General features: G+C 26.1%; 3 protein-coding genes across 3 annotated transcripts; all 3 read left to right on the forward strand.

The window, feature by feature from the left end:
* Positions 1 to 6483: 6483 nt before the first annotated feature.
* On the forward strand, positions 6484 to 14024 carry LOAG_04814 (hypothetical protein; the record flags this gene model as incomplete). The annotated part of the gene is made up of 13 exons (XM_003140351.2): positions 6484 to 6547; positions 6901 to 6981; positions 7607 to 7683; positions 8393 to 8529; positions 8844 to 8929; positions 9565 to 9716; positions 10178 to 10318; positions 10795 to 10929; positions 11514 to 11804; positions 12008 to 12139; positions 12358 to 12492; positions 13015 to 13210; positions 13798 to 14024. 13 exons carry the CDS (start codon positions 6484 to 6486, stop codon positions 13842 to 13844), a joined length of 1674 nt encoding a protein of 557 aa, XP_003140399.1. The 3' UTR covers positions 13845 to 14024.
* Positions 14025 to 17636: 3612 nt separating this feature from the next.
* Positions 17637 to 18470, forward strand: LOAG_04815 (hypothetical protein; the record flags this gene model as incomplete). Its single annotated transcript, XM_003140352.1, has 4 exons — positions 17637 to 17685; positions 17754 to 17826; positions 18046 to 18183; positions 18389 to 18470. 4 exons carry the CDS (start codon positions 17637 to 17639, stop codon positions 18468 to 18470), a joined length of 342 nt encoding a protein of 113 aa, XP_003140400.1.
* Positions 18471 to 20955: 2485 nt separating this feature from the next.
* On the forward strand, positions 20956 to 22131 carry LOAG_04816 (hypothetical protein; the record flags this gene model as incomplete). Its single annotated transcript, XM_003140353.1, has 2 exons — positions 20956 to 21161; positions 21897 to 22131. Coding segments are annotated over 2 exons (441 nt in total), but the record flags the coding sequence as incomplete, so codon positions are not given.
* Positions 22132 to 22668: the final 537 nt, after the last annotated feature.

Below are 22668 nucleotides of genomic sequence, written 5' to 3' on the forward strand. Positions count from 1 at the left end.
TTACATTATCTATTACACGTAGGACATAATCCACCATACGTAACGTGTATTTTACAATATCTATTACACGCAGAATACATATTTAACGTGTATTTTACAATATCTATTACACGTAGGACATAATCAATTACATGTATAATATTATTCATTTAAAATTATATCATTTTAAATTTGGTTAATTTATGGTTTATTAAAACCATCTAATTGAATATACCAAAACAATCATCTATCATCTGTATATTTATTATTAATTTAGTTTATTTGAAAAAACTTTCTCTCATCCTGAATATCATATTTTACGAAAACTGTCAAATTTCATCAACATTAAAGCATTGTGATGAAATTTCACTTTAAACAGTCATTAAATCCACTTTTTTTTTAAAAAAAAAGGAAAAAAGGATAGAATAATTCAATCTTTCAAATATTTCAAATAATTTTTCCAAAACATAAAATATTTTCATTCCATAATTCATTCATTTTATAATAATTTCTAAGAAATTACATAATTTCCTTTTTTTTTCTATCTTTTATGAAATCAAACTAACAATTATATGAAATAATTTAAATGAAATAAAAAAGTTAATTAAAACTAGCTAATTGGCTAAATCTTTTTTTTTGGAAGGAAATAAATAAAAAATGAAATAAACTCAGATTATTTGATGACCATTTCCAGATGGTGACAACTATTTACGATTTCTCTTCAATATCGATATAAAAATTAATTTCATTTTTCTCCTAAAACAAAAAAAAAGTTATTGATAAAAGCATTAAATGATTCATCCCTATGATTTTAGAAATGGTTTAGGCTTTTAGAAATAGCTGTCAGATGCAATAATTTTTCCATCTCTTATTTTTCATCTATGCTTAACATATTTGATACTTAATTACTTAAAACCAAATTGATGCCAGGAAAAGGAGGAAGAGTTTAAAGTAAAAAATTCATTTTAAAAAAAATGAAAGAATTCTAATTGTACATATCATTTCTTTTTTTTTTAATTTATATTATGAACCAATAAAATTACTATTATGTAATAGAATTGAAAATAGATGATAAGCTGATAAGCTGATAAAGTTGATAAGCACTGCAAATAAGCTAAAGAAGGAAAAAAAATTCAACCAATTAAGCAATTGATTTTGAATGATGTATTTCAAATATTGATAAATATTTCTAGACCTTTTTTTTTTTTCTTCATTATTTGTACTCTTTTAACTTCCTCATACTGAAATTATTTTTACTTGGAATTAATTTATTATTTCTATTCCAGCCTAATTGGTATATTTAATAATTATGAAATGATCAATCATTTATTCCATCAGTTGTAATTTAATTAAATTAATTTGTCAATTAGTCAAATTAATTAATGTTAGCTAATTTGCTAATACTATTATTTAGCTCAAATTAGTTATTCATTTATTCGATCAATTCAAACAATTCAAATTTCATCTAATTAATTCATTTGGTAAATCATCAAATGGGGGAGGGGGAGGGGGGGCAAACTTCATTTAGCTTAACTTAACAAACAATGTTCAATAATTTAACTCAATTTTTCCATTTTCTCTTTAACATTTTTCAATAATAAAAATCTGTTCAACATATGGTAGCAAAAATTTCAAACTGCTAACTTACATAGTTTTCCTCCCCCGCACATTTTCCGCGCTTCCCCCCGCCCCCGCCTCTCATCCATTCTTATCCCATCCTAAAAAATCCATAAATATTTTCTCCCAATTTCCTTTTTTTTTTTTTTAAAGAGATTTGAAATCAATGTTTTAAACCCAACCATTAGCTATTACACATAGACAGACATATGCAGGCGCTCATAAATATACACACATACACATTTGCGACATATAACACAAACATACATACACACACATATATACACATACACTCACATACACACATACATACATACATACACATACACACATACACATATATATGCACATTTCACATTTATTTCCTCAGTAACCCAAGTATTTATTGGATAAAATATCAAAGTAAAACATTTATTTGTTTATCAAATTTTTTGGAAATTTCAAGAAAGGTATATTTTTTAATTTAAATTTAAGTCTAAAATATATTCAAATTTAAATTCTTTCATTATTTAACAGCAATAATTACAATTTAATCTCACTCTTTCCTTTTCTTTCTTTTTTATTTATTATAATATTACAATTATATTTGTTAATTACTAATAATATACAATCATTTTTAGCTTAAAGTTATCTCTATATGACTTTTCTTTCTTATTTCATCTCATCCTCTCTTCCTAATTTACTAAAATTATTATCTTACACCAAATGAATATTAACAATTTTTCTGTTATTTTCATTTATCTTTCTTTCTTTCTTTTTCTCATAAATAATTATTGCATATTTCCTGTAATTTACGTTTTCACGTTTCAAATATCACGTAGCACACGTATCACACGTCATATATGTATTATTCATTTTTGACATTCATACTACTTTATATTACAATTTTTATTTCACCATCTTTTCCCAGTTTATCCCTAATTTACTTCTAGCTAACATTTACCATTCATATTGTCATTAGGTCGGAAGTGGAAAATAGTCATTAAATGTTTACTGCTACATTAAATTATATTTTTTTTTTAATATGTGTCATCTGTTCTTGTCATTTCTGTCCTTTTTAAATGATTCAAAAAATATGTCACGCATGTCTAAATGTCACTGAAATAATACACTTCCATCGAATGGGTTGCTCATTTCAAATTCTCATTAAAATTGCAATTAACTGAAATGCAAGCAATATTTATGCAACTGAAATGGCAATTGTGAACATTAAAAATTTTTCAATGCATAAAATGCAATGTATGCAAATTTCATATGTAAATGATTTTGCAATTGCAAAAATTTTGCAATGAAATTAATATTTTTTACAAAATTTATCAAAAATATTTTAATATTATAATAATTATGCAATGCATGCATTGCATACATTCATGCATGCATGCATGCTTGCATGCAATTTATTGCTATCATTTATGATAATAATATTAAACTTATTATAAATTTATTTAATATTTTGCATTACAATTTAATAATTTTTTGCATTTATTAAATAATTTACATTTTTAGAAAATTTAAAATGAAAGAAAGAAAAAAAAGATTAGCAAAGTATTTGATAAGGATATCAAAAATTTTTTTGATGTTTAATAATTTTTTGAATATTTTTTATGTAAATATTTTGAATGATACATGATATATGACGTAAACATGAAGGCTAATTGTATTCAAGCGCAAATGTATTTCAAGGCTAGTTGTATTCAAGCGCAGATGTATTTGAAGGCTAAATTGTATTCAAGCGCAAATGTATTTAAAGGCTAATTGTATTCAAGCGCAAATGTGTATTACTATTTAATAGCTATTTAAAAATTTTTTAGACAAAAATTTGTTTTCTTTTTTTCTTTAATATATAAAATTTCTCGTTTAAAAATATCACTATTTATATCTTTTTTTTTTTTTCTTTCTCTCCTCAACTTCATTTCTCTCTTTCTCTTTCTCAGGGAAAAAAAAAGAAAAAATTTCATTTCTTCCTAGATTTTTTTTTTTTTTATAATTTAGCAAAAAAACCAATTCATACAGCAATAAACTTTTGTAATTCATAGCATAATAGAATACGAATTTTGTGATGTGAGAAAAAAAGAAAATGAAAAAAGACAAATGAATAAATAAATAAATAAAAATGCCATTAAACTATGCATACATTTTAACTAAAAATTAACGAAAATTTTTTCAATTTTTAAACACATTTTATTATTTTTTTCTAGAAATTTTAATTTTTTTTTTTAGTAATAATTTATAATTTTATCAAAAATATAAATATTTTAGAAGTTTAAAAAATGGCCAAAAAAAAGAAAACAAAAACAAAAACAAAAACAAAACTGGCAAGAAAAATTTGATACATTTAAACTTCATTAAAGCTTATATGTATATATATATATATATGTATTCATGTTTTTATATTTATGCGACATATTAGAAAATGTAAAATTTTTGGCTTTTTAAATCAAATTTAAGAAAAAAAATTATATTTTTAATAACCAATATTTTTCTCAATCCCGAATATTTCCCGCGATATTCCTCGTATTATTGGAATAAATTAACTTAAATTAATATAATTTGTAAATTTATTTGCAGCAATTATTCATATAACATAATTTACATCTTAAAACAGAAAACTTTATATATATATATATATTTTAGATTACTTAAATCAATATTTCCATTTTAATTAAAAGAGAAAATAGCGCGGCGCAAAATGACATGTCATTATCACTTATTTATTTATCATTTTATATATGCCAAGCAAAATTACGTAAACAAAAATAATTTATTTCTGCGAATTTTAACGAAATTCGCAAATTGAATGTGAACCTATCACAGAAATGTCATCCAGTAGATTGTCATTGTCAATCATCGAAGTGTCACTCCAAATGATCAGGAAATTGATTTTAGGTTGATCTTAGTCCTTTCATCTTTGACTTGATTTTATCGTTTACTTAATTACTCAAATACATATATAAATGTATATGATGAAGATTTGTTATTTTTATCATACTCTTATGCTCATACTCTCATACTTTTTGCCTTATTGTTTATACTTTTTTTTATTCTCTTTCTCTCTCTAAAAAGTTATCAATATTTGCAAATATTTTTTCAATCTCTGATACCATATATTTCTGTATCAATCTCTCTTTGTCTTCCATTAAAATTCAAATATTCTTGTCAATATATTTCATGCTTTTTCCTTCCTCTTTTTTCCTCATTTGATATATCATTTGTATATTGAACTTTTTTTCTTCACTTCTCATCAAAATACTTTAAACAATATCCTATTAATTGTATAATTTTGGGAAAAATATTGATTTATTCAAAATATTATCAAATATATCGATATTAGCTTGTATAATTCCGGAAAAAAAATTGTATAATTCCGTTTTTCATCCATTCAAATATTTGTAAAACCTTTGGAAATTAGTAGATAAATTTGTTAATGCAAACAAAATTTAATTCATATTATATTTACCATTTCAAAATTCAAATAAATTATTTTAAATGGTTCAACATTTCCGGATTTAAACCGGAATTATGTCAAGAAGGAGAATGAGTGAGTGAAAAAAAAAAATCCAGAAAATATTTTCATTTTCACTAATTTTTAACATAAGAATGAGAGATAAGTTTTATTTCCGAAAAATTTTTTTTTCCCCATTATTCCATCTATCAAATGATAAATGTGTTGAAAGGTATATTTGAAAAAATGAGGATAAAATTGAGTCAAATTATTTTTAAAATTTTACAATGGAACAAAAATTTTTTGGGAAGGAAAATTTTATTGGTTAATCGTATGAAAAAAAATGAAAAACAAAAAAAAGAAAAAAACCCCAAAAAATTTCGAAAATTTTCTAGAAAATTTCCAAAAAATTTGGAAATTTTTCTAACTTTTTTAATTTCTTTTTTTCCCCTTCGTATGGGAAAAATTGGTACAGAAAATTTTAAATTTCACGAAAAATTTTACACTTTTCCTTTGACATATATGAAATGTCAAATTGAACTGTCGCATTGTCACTTAAAAAATTAGAAAACTTAAAAAAAGTTTTCGCTCAAAGGTTACAGGAATGAATCATCAATGAATATGATTACAGTTATAATAAGGACAGTTGACAAATCAATTTAATGAATCAACAATAATATGGCCAAAAAAAAAAAATAGGAATTACTCATTTCATTTGTTTGATTATTTCATTGTTCAATTCTTTTTAATTTTAATTTTTTTTTCTTTTTGGAAAAATTTTCTTAATATTTGAATTTTTTTTTCTTTTAATTTTACATATTAAAAAAATTGTAGAATTATTACCTAATATTACTGTATGCATTTCAAAATTTTTCATTTACTAATTTATTAATTATTGATTTAATTTTTTATTTTTTGAAATATTATCAAAATGATCGTTCAAGCATTTATCATTCTATCAGATTATTGTTTAGGCTATTATTGCAATTAGGTAAATTAGCAATTTCAAATTTTAATTCAGGTAAAGTAAAGTTAATGTTCAGTTATTTGAAATTTACTCTTATCTCATACAAAACTTTAATAACTTTTCCGCTTTTCCAATTCTTCTAATACAGTAATGAAGAATTTTCCGGATCCAGTTTTATGATTTTTAATTTCAGTTTTATTCATTTTCGCCTTTCTTTCTCTTCGTTTAACGTATTTCGTGAATATTTTGTACATTTTCCTATTTAACTTTCATCCTATTTAATTTTCAGCAAAAAAAAAAAAGAAAAAAAACGATGGCTGAATTACGAAGTGAAAATTTTGTTTCGATGATGTGACGTGAATGACGTAAAATAATACGTGATAATAAATATGATACGATGATGGATGATGATAATACGAAATTATATAAAAAAGTGAAATGAATATGAACACCTGAAAATAATAATAAAATCAATAACATGGATGCGTCAACAACTAACGATGCATTGGTTATTGAATTACAAATGTTAATTGATGAAATGCGTTAGTTTTTTTGTAATTTAATCTGATATTTTCTTTTTCTTTTTTTTTTTGTTAATTTGCATATATGTTAAAGTAACATGACGTGAAATATTGACATATGATTGTATGATGAAGTATACTTTCAGAAAAAAGACAAGAAAAAAGGAGGTAATAAAAAAAGTTGATGATAAGATAAAATAAGATAAAGTGATATTTGCTTAAAGATAATATATATGAAATAATTCTGTAACATCATAGTTAAATCATGATGTTTTACATTTTTAGAAGCCAAAACTTAGGTATTATCTTTATTTAAAGTAAATGCATATTTAATTTATTGAGAACTAATATATGGTAATCATTATTGATTTCAGGATTGCAAGATTTTGATTCGATCCGTTTTGCAACATACAGATGTGCATGCAAATTGCGCTTTATCCAAAAGAAGACTAATGGTATGTTTTGTTGATGATACTATTACCTTAGATTGTAATTCTTCAGTATAAATTCGTCATGAAATCATTATTTATTTAGTTTTATACTTGCTTATTTTAATCAAAATCTTTTTGGCAAATAGATAGATGAAAGAAAAAGGAATTTCATTGTACTAGTAATGCAAATATTTGGGATAAGTTGAGGACTTTTTCTTTTTAATTAATGATTTATTAACCAATTTATTAACCATAATCATATTTCGCCTAGACATGCCTAAAATATCAAAAGTTTGGTCATTATTATCAAAATTTTAATTCGAAATCTTGATTGAAAAATAATAAAATATAATATCCAAATATCCCTTTTCTATCATGATATAATCATGAAAAGCAATTAGAGATAACTTTAGTCTAACACCATCTATCTCTCTTGTTTTACTTATTCGTAATCTTATGATATTAACATTAGATATATTGGAAAAGTTCAGCATTCCTAGGATTTGTTTTATAGACAAATATATCACTAGGTCATTATCTATTCTATAAGATCTAAAACTTCCAGTTCTTTCATCTTTCTCTCTCCTTCTCACTTTTTTTTCATTTTTCAATTTGTTTGAAGTTTTTAAAAATTTTTTTCTTTTTGCAGTACACCTTGTGGATATATGGAATATGATTGAATCGTTTCGCGAAAATGGATTAAATGCACTTCCAATTACTTCACAGGTATTGTTTTCAGCTGTTGAAATGTTCCTTTTATTGTTGGATATATGATTTGTTTGGCTAAAAATATTTTTTGGATATGATGGATTTATTACCCTCGTATATGGTTTCCAAATTACAAGTTTTCAGAATCAGTGAAGTTAATAATCAAGTAGAAGAGAAAAAAAAAAACCAAGTAACATAAGATTAAAAAAGAGATAGAAGGTAGCGACTGCTATAAACTCAGTACTTTTATAAATGTTGTTATTCTTATGCCACCCATAGATATTCGAATTTGAGTTTTGGATTAATTAATTATGAGATCTTAGAATCAGTGAAGCAGAACAAACATCGTTTGCAGTTATCTCTTCACAAAAAAGTTCTATGCTTTAGATTGAAAACTTTGTTGCTGAGTATTTATCCAAAAATCAAAAGCTGTTATGGTGTTTTTAGCAGACATGGGAAGTCAAAAAAAAAAACAGCTCTGAAGTGTTTTGGATATAAATGGATTTGATTCATTTTGAAGCAGTGATTTCTTTTCGAAGCTTTTCGATTAAATTTTGAAGCGTTTTCAAATTTCAATGATAATTAAGTTTAAATCAAAATCATTCGTAGTAATGTTGGAAATATTTCAATGCGAATATTTTGACTTAATCTTTTTCTTCAGTCCTTCTTTATTTTAGTTTTGTACAATCTGGAGAACTACTATTTAACAAATACTGCTTACTTGCAGGTGAAAATCTCCAGATTGGAATTATTGCTTGCAACGATTTTCCATAACTTAAATAAGCGTTTACCTGGTGCGCAACATATCGATACCGATAAATCCATCTCACTTTTGCTTAGCTTCCTCGTCGGTGCGTATGACAGGTTGTATTTGCTAATGATGATGACAGCGTAATAATAATAATAATAATAAAATATTATATGTTGAATTTAAGAGGAATTATCTCATTTGTCTTTCATGAATTTTTGAAATTTTTAGCTAATTGTATTAGTTTTTTTCGCTGATTTAGCTAATTGGTATTCGAAGAAAAAAATTAGTTAAAATTGAATTTATGTGTGTTGAAAGAGAAAATGGAATTCTTTACTATTGGATTTGAGAAAAATAGTTATAACCTTACCAAGCATAACATCACCAAACATCTTTGTTTTTTCTTTATATGAAAAAATTTGCATTTTAGACAACAGTCTGGTCGTTTAACGGTTTTTGCTATCAAAATAGCTCTTGCTACATTATGTGCTGGTAAATTAATGGATAAATTACGATGTAAGTAAAAGTTATTCTTTCTAATTTTTTTTTTTAGTGATGTTAACTGAAGGCTCGAATTTCATTTGTCAGATCTCATTTTACACATCATTACGCTTCAGTATTTTCATCAAAAAATTTCTTATTTTATCTCTTTCAACTTTTAGAAACTTTCTTATTTGCTTTTTATTATCGTACTATTGGCAGGTCATTCAGTTTTTTTTNTTTTTTTTTAGACTATCTAGAATAAAGGTAAGGTGGAAAAGTTACTATTACTACATTATTGAGTGTTTTATAAACTTTAATAATTTAATAAAACCTAATTGCATAAACATTTTGCTATAGGCAGTGATAAGGATTTGTTTTGAAAAAGTGGAATTAAGCTTTTAAAAATTTTGAAACCTGAATGTTTTTAATGACTTTTTATCCGAACGTATGAATTCGAAGCAAGATGTGAAGTATGGGATTTAATTTCGATTTTTAGCCCTTAATTTTTTTTTAGTTTTAGAACGAAAAAATGCTAAAGTTAGTGCGGTTTAAATTTATGCTTAAGAGAGAAATGAATTTAACGTATTTGCACTGGCTTATTCACTCACTCATTTCTAAATTTCTAATTTTCCTCTCAGCAGTTTTTTACAAAATGATTAACTTTTCAGATGCATTTTCGCAAGTATCCAATAACAGCGGTATAATGGAATGGGATAAATTTAGTGGTTATTTACAACAAGTTCTAGCGCTTGCTACGGCTGTTTTTGAAGGACCAACATTTGGTTATACGGAAACAGCGTTGGGACAATGCTTTCAGAAGGTTTACTTGTTGGTTTACATGAATTAAAATGTAATCACGCGAATGTATTTTTATATACGATAAGTAAATAACTTAAATTAATTCCTATTGAAATCTATTAAAACATATGTTCTTACTGAAGTCTAACTTGGACAGAATTACTTGGTAGGAATAGTAGTTGAATTTGAATGTTAAAGCATGACGAAATATGTTTCGAGAACCCTGAGATAGGACGAAATCAAGTTCTCCAAATTAACTACTGATAACTGAACTGGTGATTGCCATAAGATCATTTTGAGAAATGGTTGTGCTTGACATATAAGTTAGATTAGGACTAGGTTAGGTCAGTGCTACGTAATGAATGTAACGATAAGATAATCCTGACAACACTTTTTCGCATCAGTAACCTCCCAATATCTGCTGAAAATGCCGACAATATATAAAAATAGTAATTAAAAATATGTGGTGATTCTTACTTTCAGGATCAGCGGGTAAATTTAAATGCATTTCTGGACGTAATGTTAGCCGACCCTTGTCCACCGTGTTTGATGTGGTTACCATTATTGCATCGGATGGCAAGTGTTGAGCATGTTTATCATCCGGTTGTATGTGGTGCTTGCCAGGTAAAACTTTACATTTAAGTATTATCTTATTAAAAAATTCGAAAGAATTTCAGTCGGCTAATTACTCCGGCTTTATTGGATTAATATTGGTAGTCTGGTTAGTTAACTTAATTCTGCTAAGCTTTAGTTGGAACAGTAGTTGTATCATCATGATGTATATATGGTATCATATCAGTCTATCTTCTAGAGAAAGGAAAGAGTGACGGCAAGAGGGAAAAACGAAGGAGGGAGAAAGGAAAGGTAAAAAGAAGGTAATGTAAAAGAAATCCGATTACCCCTCAAAATTTTTTTCATTTTCAGTTTAATAAATTACTGTACAGTCCACTTGAAGTGATTTTTGATCCAGTGGGTTTTGGATTAATTCAGACTGTAATTGAATCAAGTCAATTTAGATTTGAGATGCGACTAAGAATTGTTTGCTTGAGACGGTACTTAGGGTTTTAAAAAACTGATATTTCATTTGTTTTTCTTTGCAGGTTCGGTCATTCACCGGTTTTCGTTACAAATGTCAACGTTGCACGAACTATCAATTATGTGAGCAGTGTTTCTGGCGTGGACGAACAAGTTCAGGACATTCCAACGAACATGAAATGAAAGAATACTCAAGTTATGTAAGTAAAATTTCAAGCAATATATAAATGATTGATACACGAAATGAGATTACACTAATATAAGAACTAATAAGATCGTTCTCTTTAAGGATATTGTTAATGTAGGTATAGCTTTTGAATTTAAATAGTTTTCTGTGAGTTGGTTAAAAAAAAATAAATTATTGCTGAAATACGGCATATTTCTGGTTTTTATATGACCTACTAGGATGTAGCTGACCCCATTAATACTCACATAAATTGTTGCTTAATAATGAATAGTGTTAGTAAAGATGTTGAACTTTTCTCTTTCTATATTTAGGTGTCTCATCTTTTTTAGTTTTGGAAAGTAAGAGTAAATTTTTCATTTGTAGCCATGGAAAAGGATGTCATACCAAGCAGAGTAAAATTAACATCGAATACAAAAATTTGACTTTTCTCATTAACGAACAAAGATCAGAGGAGTAATTGATCACCTAGTAATAAAAATTAATTGGACTTTTACAGCTGATTATTGGTTCAACTTAAGATATGCTCCTTCTTTGGTACAAATATTTCCTCACTTTAAAGGATATATTATGTGAATTATATAACTGAAGCCATTTCAGAAATCACCGACCAAGCAGTTAGCCCATTCTATACACAAATCTTTGCGTTGTGTACCAGTATCTAATCGTTCCACACATCCAGTATTCCCAGAACGTCCAGAACGTCCTCTCGATCTTGCCAACATTTTGCCAATAACGCCAACAACGAGCAGAAGACGACTTTCAGATGGTCTAAAAGATTGGGCAGGTCAGATTTTGCCTGGACAATATCCGGTAACTAACGGCTCTAATATGGATGATGAGCATAAATTGATCGCACGGTATTCGGCGAAACTTTCTGGTCGAACGCAGGTGATTACCCCGAAGTTTATTTCGCAGTTAATGTACTTGAATGAGCCAAACCCTTGAAGTTATCTTAAATAATATTTTCTGCGTTGTCTTAATAAATGAAATTAAACATCCATCCTCCTTTACTTTACATTTTTTGAACTTTTTAATTTAGAGTGCTCAGTTATTTTAATTATATAGTTTTTAAAAAAAGAAGTACATTTAAGTATCCATTTGTGTTGCCAAAGAATCGAACAACCAGCATGGATGAAAATCTTAGTGAGAAAACATTAATTGCACGACTTGAAGAAGAAAATGGTGAGATGATGCGGGAAATGGAAATGTTGAAGCAACAACAAGTAACATTGTTTTCTTTCTTTTTTCTTCATGCATAAAAGGATAGCAAAGATATTTATATCATGTAAATTTATATTTAATAATTTTTTTTCAAGTTACTTACTCGAAACATATGGAAAAAGTGAATTCTTTCCGTCATTTAAATTTAACTCTTTCTAAATTCTACAATTTATTTCAAGCAGATATAGTTCCCAACTCATTGTTTTTATTTTTTTTCCAGGAATTAGAAAATACGGATGAACAGTTGAATGGTTTACGTGAACGGAAAGCTCAACTTGAGGAAAAAATGCGTGTTATGCAACAAACACGACGACAACTAATGCAACAGTTAGAAGTGCTTATGTCAGAACTTAACGTGAGATGTTTGCTTTCATCTGGCCTTTGCTTGAATTTATATAAGTTAAAGTAGTTTCCATTTTAAATCAGCAGTTCTTTTACCTAAGTCATTGGAAGCTTTGTGTGAGTGATTTTTTAGAAAATTTCTTAAAAGTCGAAGATATGTAAAAACATCTGTAGCTCATTGATCTTTGAAAAAGTTTTAGAAAAACAAGTAAAAGTCTAAAAAATTTCTTGAATTTAAATTCATCTACAAAAATATTTCTGAAAAATGTCATGATTCATACTTCCTTTTCTTGCATATTTATTATGTCTGTTAAAGCTAACATTGTCATGCGAGAAGATCCTCCCTAAAAGGTTAAAAAGTAAAGATCGTAAAATGATTTTATTCCGATCTTAAGTGGTCCAAGATATACTAGTAATTCTAGCTGTATAAATGAAATCTATTGATAAGGCTACCATTCATTCTTTTTTCTAAAACTTGTTTATAACAAAACCTAGTCTTGTTTTTGAAATGCGATTAATTCCTCGTTCTTTGCAGCAATCAAAAGGTGGAAGTATGGGTGCTATACCGGAATCACTAACCGGTATTGGAAGCCGTGTTTCGACTGCATTTCGTGATCGCGCAATGCAGAGAGCTAGTTCAGTACCTGCTGCTCAGTTACAGGGTGATCTGCTTCATGCAGCTGATGATATAACAAATAATATGAGCACACTGCTCAGGGAACTTGGTCAAGGTTCAAATTTTTGAAATCTATTTCCTTTTCTTATTAATCAACATTTGGTGAATTAAACACTGTTAGAAGAAATTGTGTAATTATCAAATATCTCTAATTCTCAGTGATTTGCTTATGATGTCACAGAAATTCTTACGAATTCCTTAGCGTTTACTGTTCTGGATAAGCTTTTTTTTTCCCCCCTAGCATTTGCCTTCTTAAGCAGGTGATCATAATTTCTCTTAATTACCAGTTTGATATATATGTAACCCACTAGAAATTACTTCTCGTAACCATGACAGTATCATTGAGTGAATGAAAGTATTATTTTCTTTTCTGGAGAAATTTTCTATCGGTTTTGAAGAAATTACATTAAAAATTAGTTATCTTACCTTCAGCTATCGAATCGTTCATTCCTTATTTTAGCCATTAATTAAAGTTTGCATTCATTTTTGCATATTTCTTCGTTATTTACTGCTTGGAAACGAGTTAAAAAGTTACTTTTCGGTAAGGAAAAATTAATACTTTCGCTCATTATCGAATAATTTTAACGAATAAATGAAAATGTTGGAAATAAATAACCAAATAAATTATGAAATAATTTTCAGCTCAAAAAGATGTTATAAATGGTGGTGCTGGAACAGAAAGCAGTTAGATTAGGTATCGATTTTTATTGAAATATCATAGTGGAATAAAAATAGGGACAGTGCTGTTTATTGATGAAAAAATTTTTGTTCATCATGGATTATTTGTGATACTCGTTCATCAAAAATCTATTTTAACATCCTGTAATCTTTCTGGATCATTCTCTGTCTGCACGCACTACCAAATATCCAGGCATTTTAAATGTCAAACATTCCTTTCTTATTTCATCTATTTATTTTTTCCCCTAAATTTCATTTCTTTAATTAATTTATAGCTGCTTAAATTATTGCTGTTTTTCTCATTCTCGGAAATTTTAATATTCAAATCAAATTGACATAGATCAACATTCATCATTATTTTCATTTATGATTTTATGAGGTATTAGAGCAAGATAGATAAAACATGGAATTTATAGTTAATGAAGATCGTAGCTACCAAATAATTATTATCTTCAAAAGTTATCAAAATCAAAAAAAAAAAGAAAACGTTAACTAAAATTTCCAAAAAAAAAAATTATTTTTGTGCAGTGCTGACTGAGAATGCACCGGCTGTTTTCAGCTATCATTTCTACCTCTCTGCGAATTCGTTTCTTCATTTATTTAAATTAATTACAATCTGCTTTATGTAACATTGTCATACATTATTGGGATTATTATACCTATCATTGAATGCAACATTTCAATACTATTATCAAATTATCATGTTAAGTTAATAGATGATAAACAAATTTGTTAATAATTGTTAATCAATTATCAAATATCAAAAATATCCGGAAGTTAAATATTTTTTGTTAAAAAATGAGATGATCAAGATTTATGCTACTTTGATTTCAAGAATATACCAATTTTTTTCCTTCTTTTTTTTTTTTTTGTATAACTTCTTAATTCTGTCAAATAATTGTAACTTATATAACTATACTGGGTTTTTTTTTGATTTATGTTTTGGAAAAATGTTCCCATTATTATTATTATTATTATTATTATTATTATATTTAAGCATCTATTTAAAATATTTCATTATTATAGCTTAATTTAAGCATGTCATTTGTGTAGGACTTTTTCAATGTTATTCATTTTAATTGAATTTAGCAAATCTAACCGGTTAAATTTAATGCCCAAATATATAAGCTTAGAAAGAAATGATATTTATTTTCTAATTGTTCTTTTATAAATTATGCTTGCTTTTTTTTTCCCATTAATTGCTTCTTTCTTTTTTTTTTCTTATCTTTTCCATTTGTTTTTTGTCGATAAAAAAAAAAAGAAAAAAAGAAAAAATTGTTGAAAAAATATAAACTTATTGATGTTATATTTTTTTTATTTTTTAAATTAGATGAATTCTAATTAATATGAATGTTATAATTGTTTTTTCTTGCTTACAGCCTCTTATCTTTCTTGCTGTTTTATAATTTATAGATTAATTTAAATATTTTAAATAAAGTCATAGATTTTTTTTTTTTTTTTTTTTTAGAATAGAAGAATATTATTGCTAATTTCAAAATATATCTCATCTGCGTTTGTTTGAATATATTAATTATTCTTAAATATTGAAACATTCACATTTGCGGAAAAATTTGGAATATATAATATGAATAATATGGAAAAATAGATAATGAGATTAATATTTTTCAAATTTCAAATATTTAAATTAAGGAAGAAAAAAAAGAAATTGGTTTTATCAAAATTAAAAAATAATGTTGATAATATTTTAAATATATATATATATATTTGCCTTGGTACAGTATAACTTACCATTGAAGTAACTATCACAAATCCATCAATCCTGAAAACGAAATGAGGGAATTAATTTTTAGTAATCTAAAAATGCTACATCATAGATAACAACGAATTATAGCTTACATAATCTGAAATTGTTTGGTATTTTCATCCGAAATGTTAGCAGCAATGGGACATTATGCAAATGACCACTGACCTTGATGGTATAACATTTCACGAAAGGATTCACAAAAAAAAAAAAGGATGATTCCATGAAATGAATGGATAAAGAACAGAAATCATTATTTTCTAATAATTTCTGATTTCGTAAAGTAACTTATTCTCACGCTCCTCATACTTACTTCACGTAAGGATGCGTGAATTGATGTTTTCATGAATAGAAATCAGCAAAAAAATTTTTTAATAAATAAAGAAATAATATTGAAAGATAGATTGCCGATGATATGCGTGCCATCAGAAGCCTATCGTTTGCCATCAGAAGCTGATCCTTCTCCCAAATGACATGTTTCAAATCATGTTCAATGTAACAGGTATTACTGAAAGTAATTAAGCATTTCTAATAATAATGCTAATATGATTCAAACCCTAGGTAAGTGAATTTTTGATCAAAAAATGGGATTTAAATTTAAATCTAATACTTTTTGTTAAAATTACCTACTATCGATGTTTTTTTTTTTCAAAAAGTTCTTTCAATTGAAATGATTTTGCAACAACGGCGATGAAAATTGACCAATCTTGAAAAAGTTTGCTTAAACAAACGAAAAAAAAACTATAAATTATTGATTGCAAAATTTATTGACAATTTTCTTAGTCAATAAAATGATTAAAAAGCATGAAAAAAGAATAAACTTAATAATAAAATATGCACAATTTTAATAAGTAAAAAGCATGCAAAAAAAGTAAAATTAGTAAGAAAATAAGAACAAATAAAGTGAGTAAAGAGTATAAGCTATTGCGAGATAAAAAAACAAGTCAAAAAAAAGCATGCAAAAGAAATGAAATGCAAAAAAGCATGCAAAAAAAAGTGACATGCAAATAAAGGGAGAAAAAGGCATGCAAAACAGTAAAAACAAGAATGCAAAAAGTTCATTTCACTGAGAAATAAAATGCAAATCAAAAAATGATCATAATTAAAATGACATATTAAAATAAATATAAAATAAAGGGACCATTTAAGTAAAGGAAAATTTCTTAAATATTAGAGAGTGCTATAAGTTAGAAGGGAAGAGAAAATAGGTTAAATTAAATTGAAGAGTATTAAAAATTAAAAGATATAAATTTATTATATAAGTATGGATTAAATAAAATAATATAATTTGTTAGAAATAGAAAACAACGAAGAGAATAGAAATAATTAGGAAACGAAGGGAATAGGAATAGGGATAATTAATCAGAAATTGATTTATGATTTTTCTATCAGAAATTAAATAACAACTTTTTTTTTATTGATATTAATATGAAAACATTGAAGATGTCATTTTCTTGCTTCTTATTAATTTCAAATTACTTAAAATTTAAAAGTAAAAAAAAATAATGAAGTAAAAAGAAAAAATCGAAACAAATTAATGTTTAAAACGATTAAAACATAATCAAAATGACGGTAATTTAATTATCCGTAATCAATTTAAATAATACAAAAGATATGAAAAATGAAACAATCGAAAATTATAAAATTAAAATAATATTGACTATTATTGCTTTGGCTAGGGCCACCGTATACAACAGATGCCACCCTTTACTCTTGAAATTCATTTACTAAAGCCTTGAACATTGTCATCGAAGTCAGGACGTAGATTTAATTAGAACAGGTATGAGTAATTAATTTTATCAGGGAGAGGAGGATGGAAGTGTGACATATGAGAAATTAAAATGGTTTCTGAGGACTGGACTAATAATTAATATACTTCATCCAGTTCTACCCAATATCGTATCCCTATAACGTTTATATATATTGATATACTATCCCTTCATAAGAAACAGTAAATAAAATATTGTAATTAATCCATTGGAAATGCGAATGGCCTAGGCCTAATTACCCTATTATTTAATGCTGAGATGATGAATGTATGATGAATGATCAACGAACTTTAGCATTAAAAAGTTTTGATTTGAGGCAAGGTAAGAGGCATCTGTTGTTGTTGTTGCACTTCCAAAAATGTCATGCTTGCCTAAATACACTTTTCCAGGAACTCTATCGTTGACATCACCAAGGATTATGACCTTATCATTTGGAGGAATCTTTTGGATAAGATGGCATAGGTGTGTTTTTTAACAGGGGTCAACTTTGCAGAGTTGAAGCATATATGTTGAAGAGAACAACTTGTTTGCTTATTGTGTAGTGAGAGGAGTAGGAAGGTAATACGATCGGAATGATCAAGATTTTTTAGCAGATTTTCAAGTTTGAAAACGATGAAATTTCTAATTATGAAGCCAACACCTAAAAGGTCACTTTCGGTTTTGGGTTTTCCAGACTAGCAGATTGTGTAACCGGCACCAGTTATTGTCACCGGCACCGGCACCGTCTTCTACTGTTCTCTTTATCAAGCACAATTCCGGGTGTAAAGAGGACGGCTACCATCCTCATAAAGATGAAGTTCAATTGAAAGCAGCAATGCGGTGAGCAATTAGAGCAGAATGATGTTCTGAACGTCTTCTACTGTTCTCTTTATTAAGTACGGTTATAATGTTTCAACATGACAGTGTCAATTTGCGCACATCTTTTAGAGGCAGCGTATATCTTTGTCTTTTTTATTCGACTACCGGTTAGCTAACCGGATGGTGGAGATGATGATAAACTTTGATTAGGGGTCATCTTTTCTAGGTCTATGAAGCAAACAATACTTTCCTTGGAAAAAGATGGCTTGGTTCTTTATGATATCGCCGAAAAAGACCATCATTTCTAGGTTTAATCTCAAGCGACCATTGTTCTGAACCGCTTGCATGCAGGATTTACTCTGCGGCAGTGCATCCTATCACACCACCTTTCCGCTCCTTGCCTGTTGCTTAGCAAAAAGGCTTTAAAAAGCGGATATATCCTTCGACCTGATTAGTGGATTTTTTAGTTGAGGCATAGCATGCGTAAAACTGGTTCAAACAGGACCTAGCAACCTTGAATGGTAGCAACGAAGTTCTTAGATCATATGTTTAGTTGGAGTGTCCTATGTGTGTCTAGGATGGATGACCTCATAAGGCTAAACGAGTTCCATTTGCTAGGGTTTGTTATTAGAGTTGTTATTGTCCTAGATAATTACCCGAAGACTAATGAGCTTATTATGCCCATGAGCATACTTTATCTGGCTTTCAGTTGACACCTACCTGGCGTAGGAGGCCTCACTGGAAGCATTTGCCATCGCCAGCATAACTTGCAACCTCATAAAAGCACACTACTTTCCTCCTTCCTTTACTCCCGCGATAAGAGGACATCGGTGGACAAGTCTAGTCAAACAGTAGGTAAGGTGAAGTACATTTGTTAGAAAATTCATAAGGATAAGTTGGTTAAGTTAATCAAATCTTTTCTGTCTAACTTTTTTTTTTTTTTTTTTTGCCTTGTCACTCAAGATTTGCAGTAAACAGTTATTATTTGTCACCTCTTTTCTTCATTGTTAAAATTTCATTCTATTTTTTCGTCATTATTTTGCCTTTTCTACCGTATATTTTTTCTAAATCTAACTTTTAATAAAATGTTAAATCATTCCTAAAATATGATTAGTGAAAATTAAATTTTAATTAAAGATACTTTTATTTTAATTAAATTTTAATTAAAGACGCAATTGAAAATATCAACTTCGTTATATTTATATTATTTATTTAAAAATTATATTTATTTATTTAAAAATTATATCTTTATTTATTTGCTTATTTATTTAAAAATTATATCTATTATTTATTTAAAAATTATATCTTTTAAATAAAAAAGATCTAAAAGTTTTACTTGCTTTTTTCATATCTTAAAAAATTAAATGATTTATTTTTATTTTTTTCTAAATGTAAATTTTTTTTTTAAAATCATATCTCATACAAAATTATAAATTTCCTACATCATCCATTAATAGTTAAAGCATTAAATGGATAAAATTCATTTTTAATTAACTTATTTTATAGAGTATAAATTGTTAAAAAGTTGAATTAAATTATTTCATCAAGTATTGCATCCACCTTTTGTGCTTTCATCAGTAAATTCAAAATACTAATCAGTAAATTTGAAGCATTGTTATTAAATCAGTTAATAATTGATTGAAACAAAAAACACTCAAAAAGTATGATCATGAATAGATTACATTTTCCTTTTAATCAATCCCGATATTTATCAGATATTTTTAAAAATTACTCCAAATAATGACTTCATTTAAATTACAATGAAATCATCTAAATTAATAGCTAATATTGAACATGTTTTATTCAACAAATGAATTACTCAACTATAGGTCAAAGGGTAGAGATGAGAGATTATGAACATTGCTAGAAAAAGAATGGAAAAAAAAAAAGTTCTAAACCATTCCTAATTATACAAATGCTAATTTGAAGTTATCATTTGTCGCATTTTCTCTTTCTTTTTTTTTCCATTTAATATCAGTCATTTCTCATATTTCATCGTTAAAGGAAAATTTTATTTCTCATAAATTAATGAAAATTTTACAATTTTCACATGAAAATCATTGATATATTTCATATCAACCGTATCTTTTAGCTTTATTAAATCCTTTTCATAATCGTTTATTTAATGAACTATTTCAAAATTAGTTTATAAATAATTCAAAAAAAAAAAAAAAAAAAAAGGAAGGAAAAGATAGATACCTTTTATATAGTATTTTCATTCTCCTTTTATAATTAATGAAAAATTTTTTAAGAAAAATTAAAAAAAAAAACTCTTATCAGCATTTTCATTCTTCTTTTATCAATTAAAACTCAAATGAACGGATATGAATTTATGATGTATTTTAATATAGTCGTTAATTTGCATAATGAAATTTTTAATAAAACTGTTAATTAATGAATTTACGATATATCCTAAAATAGTTGTTAATTAACATGATTAAATTTTTAGTTGTTAATTAATAAATTTACGTTGTGTTTTAATATAGTTGTTAATTAGCATAATGCCAGCAAATTTTAAAAAAAAAAGTGATTTTTTGATATTATTAATAATTAAGTAAATGATTCCTTGATATTGTTAATAATTAAGTAAATGATTCCTTGATATTGTTAATGATTAAACTTCAGTAATGATATTGTTTTTCCTTCTAATCTTTACAGATCTTTTTTTTTCAATTTATTTATTAAATCGTTAATTTTTTTTCTTCTCACATGTATTTCTATATTTAAAAAAAAAAAAAAAATGATTTTAATTGTAATAGTTGTAAATTTTTGTAGGTGTAAAATTCATTAATTATGGATCAATGTAAGCAATCAAATGAGCTAGCAAATAGTATCATATTCAATATTATCCTTTTTATTATCATTATCATATCAATAATAGCAATTATTCTTGAAATATGGGTAATGTTAAAGACAACAAATCGTATTTTACTTCATCAAAATACACGAATTTTAATTATTGCACATCAGCTATGGCTTATTTTTCATTGCATCACAAGGTTGTTTTGTTTTTGTTTTTTTTTTTAAATTATTTAAATAGTTTAAAAAAAAATTATTATTTTAATCAAGAAACATTTTCTTTAAATATTGAAATAGTTTAAAACTTTGTTCTCCTCCAAATCATTTCTGAATTAGTATGATAAGTGATATATATATATATATATAATTTTTTTTTGTGATATATATATTTATATTCTTAAATGTAAAATTTGTTGAAATTTTTTCCACAAATATAAACAATAACAAAAGGTCAATTGATCAAATATATCAAAAGATCAATTAATCAAATATATGAAATTAAAATTCATAAATAAATGATTGATGTTAACGAGAGGAAGAAAAAAAACAAAAAAAAGTTATTTCATGATGAAATTATTTCAAAAAGTAATACTTGCAATTAAATACAGCAATTCAATGTATTGATAATTAATAAAAAAAGAAAAAAAATTTTTCCCATACTAATTTATTTCTATAAAGTTTAAAATTGAAATTAAATATCACAGTTAACTAAGGATTAAATTTAATTGGCTAAAAAAAAGAAAAAAAAAATGGTTGACAAAATGACACAGATAATGTAAACGAATAGAATTGCTAAGAAAAAAAATTTCAATATTCAAATAAAATTAGCAGATAAGGTGAGTGAAGAAAAAAAGAAATTGTATTCAATTACTGAATTGTATTCAATAATTTCATTCATTTCTTTCATATACCATTATGATTTATTTTAATTTTAGAATATTTGGTCATACTTATATATTGGTGACATATCAAAAGAATGATGTTGACAAATGTGGATATATGATGTTTATGTGGGAATGTCTCATGATACGAGGACCAATTACTTTAACATCATTTTTAAGTCGAACTTCATTATTAATAATTGTTATTGAACGAGCTATTGCTACACATTTCTCATCGAAATATGAAAAATTTGGCAAAAATATTGCTATAATTTTGATCATAGCTCAGGTACAAAAAAAAATTTTCTTTTATTTTTTTAAATTTCAATAATTTAAAAAAAAATTTATTTTATTAAAAAATTTGAAAATATTACAAAATTTGTACATTTTTAATTTTGTTAATGTTAATAAAATGCGTAAAAATTCTTCTATTAATATTGGTTGATACAAAGAAATTGCTAAATTTTTGATGATAAACAGGTGAAGAGAGAGAGAGAGGAGGAGAGGAGGGAGGAGGGAGAGTATAATGAACAAAAAAAAAAAATAATAAATCTTCATTTTACACATTTCAAACAATTTTCAGCAATTTTCATATACATTTTAAACAATTCAAATATATTTCAAACGTGTTCCAAATAGTTCAAATACATTTCATTTCAATTTAAATGCATTTCAAACAATTCAAATATATTTCAAACAATTCAAATATATTTCAAACAATTCAAATACATTTCAAACAATTCAAATATATTTCAAACGTGTTCCAAATAGTTCAAATACATTTCATTTCAATTTAAATGCATTTCAAACAATTCAAATATATTTC

The sequence above is a fragment of the Loa loa genome, assembly GCF_000183805.2.
Source record: "Loa loa unplaced genomic scaffold supercont3.109, whole genome shotgun sequence".
NCBI lineage: Eukaryota > Metazoa > Nematoda > Chromadorea > Rhabditida > Onchocercidae > Loa > Loa loa.